The sequence below is a fragment of the Myxine glutinosa genome, chromosome 2 (assembly GCF_964187855.1).
Source record: "Myxine glutinosa chromosome 2, kmMyxGlut1.1, whole genome shotgun sequence".
Taxonomy (NCBI): Eukaryota; Metazoa; Chordata; class Myxini; order Myxiniformes; family Myxinidae; genus Myxine; species Myxine glutinosa.
In genome coordinates, this window is record NC_136262.1 from 15,573,073 (window position 1) to 15,588,959 (window position 15,887).

The 15,887-nt window shown below is 46.5% G+C and overlaps 1 protein-coding gene across 9 annotated transcripts in view; it reads left to right on the top strand.

Annotated features, from left to right (window-relative positions):
• Nucleotides 1-15,887, top strand: part of LOC137422004 (aryl hydrocarbon receptor nuclear translocator 2) — a 195,215-nt gene that overhangs the window by 30,132 nt on the left and 149,196 nt on the right. For all 9 annotated transcript variants that reach the window (XR_013622627.1, XM_068108658.2, XM_068108660.2 and 6 more), the window contains exons 6-8: nucleotides 2,298-2,400; nucleotides 13,119-13,184; nucleotides 13,510-13,595. Coding sequence is in view for 8 of the 9 variants with exons in the window: in XM_068108658.2 (XP_067964759.1) it covers nucleotides 2,298-2,400; nucleotides 13,119-13,184; nucleotides 13,510-13,595 (255 nt within the window). In the remaining variant the exon portion in view is untranslated. The remainder of the gene's footprint in view (nucleotides 1-2,297; nucleotides 2,401-13,118; nucleotides 13,185-13,509; nucleotides 13,596-15,887) is intronic.

A 15,887-nucleotide genomic window follows, 5' to 3' on the forward strand; every position in this document is an offset into this window, starting at 1 on the left:
GGCTTCGGTGAAGTTGAATGGCACCACACAATGCTTGCCCTCTTCGTTTCTGGCTGAAAGTCATGGACCCAGCTTTCATCCCCAGTCACTACTCCCTGTAAGAACGCGTCACCTTCTGTTTCGTAATGTCATAGAAGTTCTTCACATGTGGCCACTTGCCGTTTTTTCAGTTCGGGTGCGAGTTGTCTCGGCACCTACCTTGCAGACACTTTGTTGAACCCCAGCACGTTGTGCATGAAAAGATGTGCTGAACCATGGCTAATGTTCAATTTGGAGACCATTTTATCCAGCATAATGCATGCGCTCAACTCCTGCAACCATTTCTGGTGTGTCGGCTGTGTGAGGACGGCCCGAGCGAGCAGCATCTGCCACACTGGACACTCCACTTTTAAACTTCCTGTCCCAGTCGTACACCTGCTGCAGCGATAACCATGCGTCACCATATTGCATCTTCTTTCTGTGATGGATTTCACTGGGATTCACACCCTCACTTCCCAAGAAACAGATGACAGAACGTTGCTCCTCCCTGGTGCATGCTTCTGAGGGAGCCGCCATCTTGGAACTGCTTTACTGACGTCATACGCTCAATGTTGCCAGATATAAAACAGGCAAAACATGACTCTTACCCATAGATATAACATATGTCGTCTACAACTACACACATTACATTCTCCAATTTATATCACCATTTTAAGGTTACTTATTGACTGGCCCTCGTATAAGTGAAAAGGTATCTTTTGAGAAAGAATCTATCATTTCTTTAATGCCCACATTGAAGACATAACCAATGGCAGCACACGTTTTCCAAAGAATCACATGTTTCTTGATGCACCACCCCCAGCTGCAACTGCATCAGACAGTTGTTCTCATGAGATACAATTTTTCCGGGGATTAAACCCAGGACGAGACATTTCAGAGGTAAATACTGTTGTGATCCAGGGTGTGCAAGAAGACATCCCACTGCCCTTTTTGCAAGAATGGCAAAGCAGATAGAAGCTTGCATTTAGGATCTCTAAATTTACATCGATTATGGTGATCATATTCATAGACATGTACTGAACAAGGGCAGAGCTAGGCCACTTACATAAAAAATCTTGACTTTATACTACAGGATCGCAGAAAAACAGTTCCCATTTGAATTGTTAAATAAGGAAATCATATAGCAATACGTGACTTTCGAAGTGACGTAATCTGCCCTAGAGTGCCTGGTCGCATGCGCAGAAACCCCAGGAAACTTGCTTGTTTGGGGTGAAAGAAAATGTAATGTGTTCAGGTAAGAATTATTATGTGACATGCTCACAAAGCTCGAAAATAAGTTGAAAATATTTGGAAAAGTACCGGAGAGAAAGCCTCTGCACAACGAAAGACTTGGAGAACTTTCTCAGCTCACCAAATGGGCAACTTGCTTGTAGTACAAACTGGCAAGCATTATTTTGTAAAAAATTTGAAAACAAAAATTCCACTTTGACATTATGGCGTATTTTGTGTAGATTGATGACAAAAAAAATCTCAATTTAATCCATTTTAAATGAGGGCTGTAACACAAGAAAATGTGAAAAAGCCAAGGGATGTCAATACTTCCTGAAGTCACGATATACATCGCTATTTTAGGTGCTATTGTTTTCAAGTTATGAACTTCGAGCGAATTTATGCATTGTGTGATACGATTTTCCACAATGCCCTCTCACGGATGAATTAAAGTGTATAATCAAAGTTCTTATATTTTATAAAAGGGAGCGGTAAATCTATATAGTATTACGGATTACATACGACAAAGGCTCCTTTGTTCACCACTGTTATGTCTGGCCACGTGGCACATATAGAGCATGGCAAAATAATGCCATAAAAGCAAGCTGTTCTCTATCAACCGATGTTTGCGACAATACAGTCGCAAGCGGTGCAATTGACTTTTTATCACAGCGGACGTCGTTTTTGGTATGACTGGTGGGGGGAGTGAAAAAACAGGGAACATAAGAGCATCGAGCCGAGGGATAGTAAGAAGCGTGGGTGGGGGGAGTGTGGGATGAAAGGGGGGCGGGTGGGAGAAAAGAGTGGAGTTAGGGAGAAAGGCGATTGGAGGAGAGGGAAGTGCCAAGGAAAGGAGTAGGGTAGTTTAAAAAATACGTCATTTTTGTATACCTTATTACATGTAGATAGCTCTTAAGTAGTGATAGTTGTTTATATTCAGCTCTAATACTACTGGACAACTGGATGGAGGAGGAGAGGAGGTAGGAGTAGCGCTATTTAGCTAATACTTCTGCTGCTGGTCACATGAATGTTGCATTTAATGTCTGCAGGGCGAATTCTCGACCTAAAGACAGGGACGGTGAAGAAGGAAGGCCAGCAGTCCTCCATGAGAATGTGTATGGGCTCCCGGCGATCTTTCATCTGCCGCATGCGGTACAATATCAGTTTATTACTCTTCTTGCCTTTTTTATTTTAGATTTTTGTCTTTCCTCATTGCTTTACCCACTTCTTTTTGCCCTTTCTTCAGATTCTGGATCCTTTTTGTTTGTTTATCATCCTTTGTGGGTGAAGATTGTAGTCTATAGTTTTGGTCCTTCTCTCATGATATTTTCACATTTTTCTTTAATCTTCTCTTCTTACACTTCCTCCTTCTGCTTACACTTCCTGCTCCTTCTTCATACTAATTACTCTGGATTTCATGACGAAAATAATGTCCTCTTTTCCACACTGTGTAATTGTAGATTTGCATAGCTTTAGTTGCACTGTATTTGTGATTCAATAAAATTCTGAGTCATGAGATGTCAATCAGGTTTGACATAATGGCATCTTGAGTTGTACAAATTACCTGACATGTTCACAAAAGTATCCTTTATGAAATTTGGAATCAAAATCTTTGAGACTACGGGCCTAGTGTATTTTAGACTACAGGCCTAGTTTAATTTTTTTGTCTCTCTGATGAAGCAATTAATGCAGAAACCACAATGTCCAAGACTGGTGTATATGTGAATTTGTGAAAATCCATGTGACAATTGTACTCGTACATTGCTTATTTTGGGTGGTGGTCCATCATAATGTTATGTACTTCTCTATATCCGGGATACAAGTTGACGTGTTGGATAGTTGACATCTCACAGGAATACCAGGCATCGATAATCTCACGGTTCACCCTTGATGACCCTGTGGCAAGGATGGAGGTGTGTGTGTGTGTGTGTGTGTGTGTGTGTGTGTGTGTGTGTGTGTGTGTGTGTGTGTGTGTGTGTGTGTGTGTGTGTGTGTGTGTGTGTGTGTGTGTGTGTGTGTGTGTTTCACACAGTCCTTAAAATTCCTGGAAAATAAAAAAGCATTTTCCTGTATGGGAAAGCCCTGAAAAACTTATCCAAGTCCTGGAACAAACTGAGAAATCTGGAAAATTGCATAATTATAAATATAATCTGCCAGGCCCATGGTCAGGATTGTTAATTCTGCTGGTCTATTCAAGAGAACTTTTCCAATTTTAACATCCCCCAGGGATTTATCTATTTATAGCCGTGCCAGAATATTAAAGAAGGCACAGAATGAATCCTGAGCTGCAAGCCTTCCAACGTGTGTATGTAAAAAAATATTTTGTTGCGGATCCCGGGTCTGTCGACGTACTAAGGGGGGGGGGGTGGGTGGATGGGGAGGGGGGTGAAGTCCGCGGTCCCCCTCGGACCCCGGGTTCAGAAGCTCGTGCCCGACGGGTTGCGAAGCAACTTCAATTGCCAATCTCCCAATCACGAGTGAAGGGTTATCGATCACGACCCGAATACCTTTGAGACTACGTGGCCGGGAAGACCGGGAATCGAACCCCTCGCGATTCCACACCTTATTCCAATCAAGTGCGCCGACCGGTCGCACGGTGTGAATCGTGATTTTGTACTGCGTGATTTATGGACCTAATCGAGCAGCCGAATTCGGTTCGAACGATGCCGGGCCAGTGGGTTGAAAGCACGCACACGAGCAGGTCGAAAGGAAACAAAATGTACACGTCTTTAATTCACAATAGCACAGAAAAAAGGAGGAGAAGCAGACTTAACAATTCTTACCTATCCTAATCCCAACATAGGCGCCTGGCACACTCACACACACAGGGAATGAATTACACACTGGTTTGACTCGTACCGGTGGACGGGCTGACGGTGATTTGGGTCCGGCAGTCCCGCGCGTGGCGCACGGATCGATCCAGACGTGCAGCTTGAAGGAAGATCGGCACGGAGGATTATCCAGCCCGGAGAACGATTCAGCACGGATGATGACCCAGCTTGGATGAAGAACAAGCTCGAGGACGAAGGAGAAGCGCAGCACGGACGAACAAGCACGTAGGACAGCCAGCTTGAAGGTCGAACTAGGAGAGAGAGCTCGAACAGCGATCGGCACAGACCTTTATTGGGTGGAATATCCTTCTAGATTCTAGAAGGTTCCACGGCCTCCCATTGGCCGAGGTTGGTCACGTGCGGTCATTCCCTCCCACCTCCTTCCGGAAGGTTCCACGACTTATCATTGGTCGCCTGCTGGTTACGTGCGGTCGTTCAGTAAGCCACGCCTCCCTTTTGGAAGGTTTCATTCCCTGCCTCCTTTTGGAAGGTTTCATTCCCCACCTACCACTGTCGCGGTTGATCACGTGGTCCTGTTCTTCCTCGCCCATGAACCAACGTCTTCGTTCAACCATACGAGGGGTTGGAATCCTGCCTAACTCAACGCCTATCTGCTTTAATTACTACTCAATGGGAAGTGAGCTAATCTTTATATTTAATAAGAAATAACTGACTACTGCAGGCTTCATGTTGTCGTGTAATTAACTAGAGGGGGTGTCTTTTATTGCAAAACTGTAACTAACTAACTAACTAACTAACTATATATATATATATAGATATATATATATATATATATTGTTACGGATCTCAGAGACGGCACTCCCCTTAGCAAGGGGGGGGTTAATCCCCTTGGCCTGTTAAGCTGGCCGTCTCTGGTCCTGGTACTTATAACGCTCTTTTGCGGGGTGAAATTGGGTCAAGGTGTTCTCCCGAATACCTTTACCAATCTCTCCACAAAACAGGGAGACAAGTACCGCTCGAACCACGGACAAGATGGTAATTGCGGAGCGGTTTAGCAACCCACAGCTCGAGCCGTTAACAAAGGACTAAACCCGACTATTGCGGTTGGCCAAGTCGTACCACAGGTACTCAATTGGAGACAGGACGAAAGTGATCGGGGGAAAGAAGAAACCAAAGGTAAGAAATAACAGGCATTTATTAATTATGTACAAAACCAAAGAACCAAAGAAGAAACGAAAGTAATATACAGAAGAAGAAGAAGAAGAAGAAGATACACAGGGCAGCCTTAAGCAGTCTTATATTATTCCCCACGACAAACAAACAGACTCACACGACAGGGAATGGCAGGCAGGAAGGACTGGAAGAAGGAGAAGGGTCCAGGTGTGACACCAGGGCTGGCAGGTTCGGCAAAGGCACAGCAAGGAAGTCCGCTCCAGGTCCACGCTCCGGGCTGGAAGCGAACAGCCAGCGGCAGCTTCACGTATTCGGTGACACACACGGTCGGACAATGTCAATTTACTACTGTATTGTTGTCGCCGTCACGGACCCACTCTTCTGCCTCACGATCCAGCGGTATGCTCACCTGGTACCTCCCTCATCTGCCGGATCACGCCTCTCTGCCAAAAGGCTTCGCGCTCGCCCTTATATTACGTGCATTGGAATCAATGCGCGCTTCCTGGAGCCACGCCCGCGATGGTACCTCGCCAGCCCTGGTTGGTCGGTAAGGGCTTGCTGACTCCACCTCCGATGACGAGTCGACGTGCCACACCTTGTTCTGGCGGCTCCGCCCCCTCCTTCCTCGGCTTGACCACATGGTTAATGGCGGTTTGGGGCCAACAACCGCATCAAGGCAAGGAGCAGCGAACGCCGCCCGACTGTTACTTTGCGGAGACGATTGGGGGAATTGAAAGGGACCTATCTTATTTGATTAATGCAACGCAGATTCAACTATTGGGAACAGGTCCTTAACTGAAACACATAATAATGAAATAACTACGGAGAGGTCCTATGGTTCGCTACGTGTTGTACATGGACTAACTAGGGTGCGATCTCAACAAGCCAATTGATGGGGATATTTACAGGGGAACATTTATAAGGGATGCATTTACTAAAATTTACTAGTGAAGGTTCTAAAAACCGTAACACAGCACCCGTTTTTCCTGTAGGGTCGTCCCGACCCGAACTAAATTTACTTCATGTGACACAGGTGTAGTAACCCTCTACTATTAACCTTACCCTTGAGTGCGACAGTTTTAAAACGACTACGTATGTCCCGCCTGCTACGTTGCATCCTACCTAACAGACTCACGCCCACAGAATAACCGAATTGCGGAATGGTCTTCAAACTATACATGAAGCCGGTGGGGAGCATTATTTACAAAACACTTTTGTATTTACACTGCAAACCGAGGACCTGTCATTTTGGGAGACAAAAATATGCTTCTGAAAAAGAGGAAGAGCATGCACTGCACTGCACCGATACACCATACTCAAGTGCCCAGGGATGCACAAATGATATTGCAGTGCACCCCTGAGCACAAGAGCATCACAAAGCACCAATCAGCACCAGAAAAACACCAAAGCACCATCCAGTGCTCATTGCACACATAAAAACAACACAAACTGTTGACCTTTCTTCTGGTTTCTGCTCCTGCTCTGCTGGCTGATGTTTCTTGATGTTATTCTTCTTTGCTTGCTGCCTATTTGCAAATAATAAAAAGGCACACAATGTGTCCATTTTTATTTAGGGCCAACAGGGGCCAACTATGGGTGGTCCACCTGTATGGCAAAAAGGGGCCACCTCACCGTGGTCCGCAACCAAGGACTCTCTCTGGCCATCATGGCTGGTCCCAGCAGAGGGGCCAGGCCCCAACATGTGGGGTACATCAGTGTGTGGTGCTTGGCCACAGAAGCGTGTGGTCCATAAGGTGGTGTATCGATCCAGGCAGGCTGTGCAGCGGCGGCTCGGGCACACAAGTGCGGCTACCTGCGCACTCCCCCCCCCCCCCCCCCCGGACCCAACAGAAACAAGCCGTGAGTGGGGAAGGAAGGGACAAAGCAAGCATCGGAGCAAGGTCACAATGGTACACATCAAAACAATGCATTGCAAGGCGAGGTGTGCATGGGAGCGAGGGGAGAAAGCTCGTCCCTACCGTACGTCACCCCCCTCCCCCCCCCCCCCCGTCACCTACCCTACCCTTGCCCTTACCCTGTATTTACAAAACTCTACACATTTACAAATTCCGTCTCTACTGTCTCGTCTTCCCCATATCTCCCCTAATACCAAATTCATCAACAATCCCTCTTTCTAAATTTGCCATCAAGCCCAATTTCTCATCAATTCCTCATAAGGAGGAAGAGATGGAACAAACAAGCACAATTTCACCCCCACGTCATGATGCGTCTCACCATTCCAAACCATTTCAAAAATCACATGGTGCGGAGTCTTGTCACATTGGTGAGTGGATGTAAATGGTGCGAAGAGACTTCAATCCTCACTATCTATCTATAATTCCAGTAATCTCTGTGTGTATGTTTGTATGTTTGTATGTTTGTATGTTTGTATGTCTGTGACCGCTGTTTCTCGACAACCACGGGTCCGATATACTTTAAACTTGCCAGGTATATTGCTGGGGACCCGAGGATGTGCCTTTTCAAGGTTTCATATTAATCGGACAAGTAGGTACCGAGCTATGTCCAAAAAACGATTCAACCAATCAGAGAGCAGCGAGCTATCACGTGTGCCGAACATGGCGAACAGACTCTGCCTCGGACGGCACATTTGAGAGCGTATTCATTTATTTCACGTTGGAAAACTATGTTGCCGTTAAACTATGTTTTAAAACTAATTAAAACTACTATCTATAATTCCACGGGTCCGATAAAAAACACCGTACTCGCAAGCCGTTCGCTTTGGACCAAACCATTTCATGTAAATAGAGGGGGGGGATTGTCACCGTACTCGCAAGCCGTTCGCTTTGGACCAAACCATTTCATGTAAATAGAGGGGGGGGGATATAATTTTAGATATATATATATATAGTACGGGCATGCCCTAGTACTTCTAAATGACTTTAACGCACTTACTCTACCCGGGGTCTTTCCCTGCCAAACCATTGGCCATCTTACACTATGTGGTTCTAAGAACCGAACTCCCATTGACCAAACTGTGGTGCTCACCAATTTGGGGTCTCACTTCCCCGATTCAACTCCCTGTGCCTTCGCACAATTTCCGGGCTGGGTCGTGTGGCGCTCCCAGCAGGTCCGCTCACCTGCACACCTCCGCCACTGCAGTTGCCTCCGAGCTTACCTGTTCCTTAACCTAACCTACCTGGGGAAGGCCTTCTGGTGCTCTCCCCACTCAGTGCCCTCTCTGGTACTGGGCTACCCGGGTCCGTCCTCCGGATCATCGGGCCCCACTGAACAACTCTACTGGCACCCAGAGCCCACCTGCAGCCTCACCTGGCCGGCAGACTAACAGTGGCATAGTTCCCATTTAACCATACACACACTAACAGGCCACACTCCCAGCCATTTCACTCCACTAATGCACCCATCCAAACACCATTCTACCACACGCACCACAGATGCCAATATCCACCACAATTTACCTACACCCTCTACCTACTCTTAAACTACCCTCCCCGGGTATTCGTGAAAGGGGGTTCATCTTCCCCATCCACTCCTTTCGCACCAACCACTCCACTCCACGTATTCCACACTACTCACTCCACACCATCCATTCCATACTCCATTTATTCTATACCAGCTATTTCACACAACCATTCTCCATACACCTGCGCTTCACCTGCACCTTGCTCACTCACCTGGTGCTCACACACACCTGGTGTCTCTTGCACCCGCCTCTCCTCCAGGACCATTCATTCAATACAATACACAATCACAATTACTCAATCATACACCGCATCATCTAAGCTGACTACCCCCTTCTGAAACTCGCGCTTCCCAGTCGCCCCTTATACTATTGCGCTCCCCCGTCCGTCATTATAATCCACTAAGCTATTCTACATCCCCTCTACAGGTACATGTCGCTACTTAACTCTACAGTTACTTATGGTCATTTTTCTAAGTCCCTAACAATTATCCAAACCCTCCCTGGCTTGGTTTGCACAGCCAAAACCCCATAACCTATAGCTCATGTGCCCGGATGGATGTGAGGGATGGTGGATTTACCATCCCTCTACATCGGGCATCTCTCACTATCAATTTTGCCCATCCAATTTTTTTTTTTGCCAATCAAACTTGCCAATCATCCTTGCCAATCAAATTTACCAATCCAATTTGCCAATCAAATTCACTATCCCCAATTTCGAATCACTAGTAATTCCAAGCCAATTCCCTATCAATTTCAAACAATAACACTATCATCCTCACAGTCCGCTATATCTGAGCCTCTCGGTACGTCATAACATTTTCAAAGCTTGGCTTCGCAAAGCCGCGCAATGCATACAGGTGGTTTGGTCGCCTGCAGGTTGGGTCCGTCCGGCATTCGGTTCAGGGGAGGAGGTTTGGTTGGGCCAAGGTTTAAAGCACCATCCCGGCGCGGGGCCTTTCGCTCCCATGCGCGGTGGGCCAAACTTGCCCGGCCGGAACGCCGCAACCACAAGGGGGCGCCGTTCCGATCCCTCCTACCTTCCTTCGAACCGGGCCTGTCACCTTGCCCGGCAAAGCGCGGACGTGACCGTGCAGGGCGGGGCCTGGCGCGAATCGTGCACGATGCTCCGAACAGGAGCGACGCGGTACCGATCCCCGCCGGCTCCCACAATACACACAGCCCGGCACGGACCGAGAGCTCGCGTCGGCTAAACGTCGGTCTAACCGCTATCCCGTTTAACGTCGATGCTCCCCGTACATGCTCACATCCACACGCGACCCCTTTCATACTCACAAAACCCGGCGTCTCAGCGCCTCTCATGCATTCCACACACTCCGTCCATTCCACCACCGCACTCCCTGTTACACACCACTCCTCTCGCGCACCTTCTTGCACACACTCATCATTCGCACACTTCCTTAACACACCTCCTCGTGCACCACCTTGCGCACTCTCCCTCGGTACATACTCCGTACCACTCATGGGGGTGCACTCTTGCATCCACCCACTCACGCGCTCCGATGTGCCCTCCCGCACACGCGCCACAACCAACTCAGGTGTGCGTTCTCGCACACTCTCTCCATCCATCCCCAGTGTGCATCCTCGCACTCGCTCCTCATCCATCTCACTCTCCGTGTCACACTCACCACACATACACTCCAACGTGCATTCTCGCTCGCACTCGGTTTCACTCCCACACTTTGTAACACACTCACTCTTCGACGCACACTTTTTCCTCACACGCGTGCCATTTTCTCTCACACAGCGCACCACGGACCTTTTACGAGCGCCCGGGTTACGCCTGCATCCCAAGCGCGCGAAGATTCTTTTCACGACAAACACCTTCCCGAAAAATCTCTTCGCCCCATGTACTACCAGGCTCACCTTGGGGATTCTTCTTCCTCGTTCCTCCAACACCTGCAAATCTTGATAAGGATTAAGCACAGCATCATGATGCGAGCACGGACTCTGCACATTATCCATCTCTCCCTTTAATTCCTGGGCTACCTCCGTCGTCTTTTCAATTCCATTTTCCACTATAATTAATTTGTTAATTTCTTTCTCCTCGACGACCACTGGCTTTATTAAAATTTCCTCTTCTACCTCAGCGGTCGCCGGCTTCCCCATACCCCAGGTCGCGATTTCTATGCCCGTCCACATGACTTCACTTTGCTCACCCTCGCTCACCCCACGCTTCTCAAACCGCGTTACCTCGTCGTGCACCCCCGCGACCTCTTCGCTCACTCTGCGGTCTCTCTCCCTCACCACCTGCTCTATCTCATACTTGGCTTGCCCCCTCGCTAACCCCTCATTAATTTATTTGGCTCGGCCAATTATGCCCCCCAATTTGCCCCCTAATCCTTCCAATCTATTGTCTAACCCCTCAAACGTGTTGTTTAACCCCTCAAATTTATTGTCTACCCCCCTCAAATTTATTGTCTAATTGCTCCAATTTGCTGTCTAATCGCCCCAATTTGCTTCCCAGTCTATTTCCCATTTGTTCATCTGTCTTGACCATAAAGGCCTCCATTTCAGCCATAAATGATTGGAAGTCCCCTAGCCCCGTGGGTTCGGCACTCGCCGCCACGTGCGAGGCGCCACCATTTTGTGCGGCTGCAACCTCATGCGAGGCGCCGCCATCTTGTGCGCCTGCAACCCCCGCTACCGCATCCTCATTGCTCTCCTCTTCCATTATTCCCACTTCCTTCCTGGGGTCCTGGGTTGCCTCTAACTCCTCATTCTCCCCTACCGGTATCCGACCGCCTTGATCATCCATGGCACGATTTCAATTTGGGTGTTATAATAAAATTTCGGCCACTCGTAAATTTTGACCAAATTTTTAGATGTTCTTAAAAATTTGGTTCAGGTCCAAATCCCACTCCTCGACACCAATTGTTACGACCAATAGCACAATTGGTGTCCAAAATTTGGTCTAAATAAAATTTAGTCCCAGGTTCTAAAACCCAACTCCTGACTACCAATTGTTACGGATCTCAGAGACGGCACTCCCCTTAGCAAGGGGGGGTTAATCCCCTTGGCCTGTTAAGCTGGCCGTCTCTGGTTCTGGTACTTATAACGCTCTTTTGCGGGGTGAAATTGTTTAGGGTTATTGGTCATGGTGTTCTCCCGAATACCTTTACCAATCCCTCCGCAAAACAGGGAGACAAGTACCGCTCGAACCACGGACAAGATGGTAATTGCCAAGCGGTTTAGCAACCCGCAGCTCGAGCCGTTAACAAAGGACTAAACCCGACTATTGCGGTTGGCCAAATCGTGCCACAGGTACTCAATTGGAGACAGGACAAAAGCGATCGGGGGAAAGAAGAAACCAAAGGTAAGAAATAACAGGCATTTATTAATTATGTACAAAACCAAAGAAGAAACGAAAGTAATATACAGAAGAAGAAGAAGAAGAAGATACACAGGGCAGCCTTAAGCAGTCTTATATTATTCCCCACGACAAACAAACAGATTCACACGACAGGGAATGGCAGGCAGGAAGGACTGGAAGAAGGAGAAGGGTCCAGGTGAGCCAGCACGGCTGGCAGGTTCGGCAAAGGCACAGCAAGGAGGTCCGCTCCAGGTCCACGCTCCGGGCTGGAAGCGAACAGCCAGCGGCAGCTTCACGTATTCGGTTTCACACACGGTCGGACAATGTCAATTGACTACTGTATTGTTGTCGCCGTCACGGACCTACTCTTCTGCCTCACGATCCAGCGGTATGCTCGCCTGGTACCTCCCTCATCTGCCGGATCACGTCTCTGCCAAAAGGCTTCGCGCTCGCCCTTATATTACGTGCGTTGGAATCAATGCGCGCTTCCTGGAGCCACGCCCGTGATGGTACCTTGCCAGCCCTGGTTGGTCGGTAAGGGCTTGCTGACTCCACCTCCGATGATGAGTCGACATGCCACACCTTGTTCTGGCGGCTCCGCCCCCTCCTTCCTCGGCTTGACTGCATGGCTAATGGCGGTTTGGGGCCAACAACCGCATCAAGGCAAGGAGCAGCGAACGCCGCCCGACTTTTACTTTGCGGAGACGATTGGGGGAATTGAAAGGGACCTATCTTATTTGATTAATGCAACGCAGATTCAACTATTGGGAACAGGTCCTTAACTGAAACACATAATAATGAAATAACTACGGAGAGGTCCTATGGTTCGCTACGTGTTGTGCATGGACTAACTAGGGTGCGATCTTTAACAAGCCAATTGATGGGGATATTTACAGGGGAACATTTATAAGGGATGCATTTACTAAAATTTACTATTGAAGGTTCTAAAAACCGTAACTATATATATATATATATAGATATATAGATATATAGATATATAGATATATCGATAGATATATATGTCGTCTTCCTCCCCAAAGATATGCAACCAACAGGTGTTATCATCATTCTCTTGTTTCTTTTCTGTCCCATTATGCTTCTCCTCTTTTGAATGTCTTTTGTCCATCTGCAGTTGTGGAAGCTCTCCAGTGGACCCCATTGCCATGAATCGACTCAGTCACCTGAGGAACCGCTGCAGGTATGAGTTGATAATTAATCTTTTACTGCAAACATTCACTTAAAACTTTCAGTCTACTCCTTATTTAGCACATATGAATCCGTCTTTAGCAAAATGTTACCACAAATGCATGACATACTTTCTTGGAAAGTTGAGAAGGAAGAGAGCAAAAATGTTCGTGAGAGTGTAACCCACTCAGCATTGCATGCAAACCTCGTTTCTGAAATTGACATGAAGCCCACCATATTTGCATTTTATGCTCTATCAGCCCATGTTATGCCCATTCATCTGCTTTCGAGAGAATGCCTTGATATATTTGAGTGTTTATTTCCATGTGTACTGGCAGAAATAGTCTTGGCCCGGTGAAGGAAGGCGAACCGCAGTATGCTGTGGTTCACTGCACAGGGTACATCAAGGCCTGGCCTCCGGCAGGTAAGTACACTGTCAACATGCACAGCCTGTGGTTCAGAAAGAATGACGATTATAAAGTGATATGTAAGAGCATCGGAGAGAGGAAAATGGAGCAAGATAGTTGAAATGATGAGCTTGATTTGTGGTTTCAGACTCAGTTTTCAGGATGATGAATTTGGACATGCACTGAACAGTTGCAACTCAAATGGCATGCAATGGCAAGGACAGAACGGCAGGTGGAAGTATAAGTGCAGATTTTGAAGCACTGCTTTTTTGCAACAGATTATCTTCATGAGTAACCTGCCCACAGCTGGTCTAATAGGGTTACCAGATTAAAAGAGGACACAGAGAACAAAAAAGAAAGAGAAGGGGTGTATGATATCTGTATCAGTATCGGCCAACTCATGTTGTTTTAATGTGTTATGTACACTGTGTACTACATGTCGTCTACATTGGGTATCTATAAATAAGAACAAGTGTTATGGCCTCAAAATCAATGTTATAATTATTCAAATTTCAATGTACCTCTTTACATGTCGTGAGTCATTTCCTTTCACCAGTCCTTCAATTTGTAAATGAGGATGATGAAGTCCATCCTCGAACTGCTTCCTTGTGCTTGTTCGAGTCCACCAGATTGTAAATCAATATCACCTTTATTTGCTACAGACACGTATCACCTCGATGTACCAAGCACTCAGATTCCCATTCTTCTCGACCACTTCAGAAACACAGGAATTTTGTCTTTAGTTCCGCAGCGAATTTACACTTTCATTTTGGAGTTGTAAAGAAGAAAATCAAAAGATAATCAGTAGTACAGACTTCTACCAGGCATTGCTGGTACATACGTTGCATAACTGCATTTTATCACCATAAGAAAATGTACAAAAATGTTTAACAATTTAAATAAGGTAAAAAAAAAAGTATTCCAAATCTTAAAATTTATCCCTTTGAAAATGCAAGAGAAAGAAAATGGCAAATCACAGACTTTTTTGGTATTTAAAAAAATCTGGCCGGACGGAGATTTAAGGACCGAAAAGGAGGGCATGTCTTGGAAAAACCGGACGTATGGTAACGCTAGGTCTAAGTATCATCCACTAATGAGGATAGTCCTGCCAAAGCAGCTGGCTGAGCAGTTTACTTTTGGGGAGATGAGCCATTCCTTTCCCACTGAGGTTATCACATTCAAACATGCAATCGGTAGATTTCAATAGCGATGTCCATCCAGAATGTAGAGTAAATGTAAAACCTCAAAAACAAATACTATTACTATCACTCCTGCGACTGCTACTACTACTGCTGCTATGTCCCAATTAATCCCACTTTCTTGTGCGGTCGGCTGGGGAAAGTTTTTGGTTTAAGTCTTTCATGAACTTTCGACTGAAGCTGATTTGGCCTGGAATTCGTAAATTGTTCAGGTTGCTCATAATAACTCGTCTACTCTTTGCGGAACACATTGTGGGATCTTATCATTCACCCAACTCGTACTTGAAGTTTGATCCCCAGGTTTATGTCCATTGATGGATGGCACAGTTTATCTACACCCTGCCTGTGAAGTACCAATTTGACAATTTATATTAATTGACAACACCAATAACCTGGTGTTGGGCTAGCGGCTAGGGTGCCGGCTTAGGATCCTAGGATCCTGGGTTCGAATCCCGGTCGATCGCTGAATTAATGCCAGGGGGGTTGACTCAGCCTGTCATCCTTCCGAGGTCGGCAAATTGAGTACCAGTTCACTGGTAATTCCCTGCTTGTCGTTAAAGGCGGCAAAAAGGGTTGGCGTCAGGAAGGGCATCCGGCCGTAAAACATTGCTTCAAAAAGGGGACCGAAAAACAACAACAACCACGGTCCCCGAAAAAGGCCAACCCCCGCTTTGCGGGGAAAAATGGCCTCTAAAGGTGGTTATTATATATTTATATATTAAGTTAGGTAATCAAGCCCACAGCAGACAGCTCAAAGGTCAGTGTCGGACCGCTCAACACCAAATACTCCCTTGCATGAAATGCTATTCTTGAGAAAATACTTATGACAATATATGAAGATACGTTTTCTGAAAAAGGCAGTTTCGATTTACATTGTTAAGCAGGTAAGTTCAGAAATCCTGATCATACATTTTGGGACGCCAATGCAAGACCACCATATATGATCCATCAGAATCAAAATGCAATTCACTCCACTCTCAGCAGTATAAAATCACTATCTGTTGCTCATATCCTTGCAGCACCAATTGTACTATTTTGGAGTGATGACAGGAACTTTGGGAGGATAAAGTAAGAAATATTTTAAACTTTCATGTTCGAATGTAATTACAA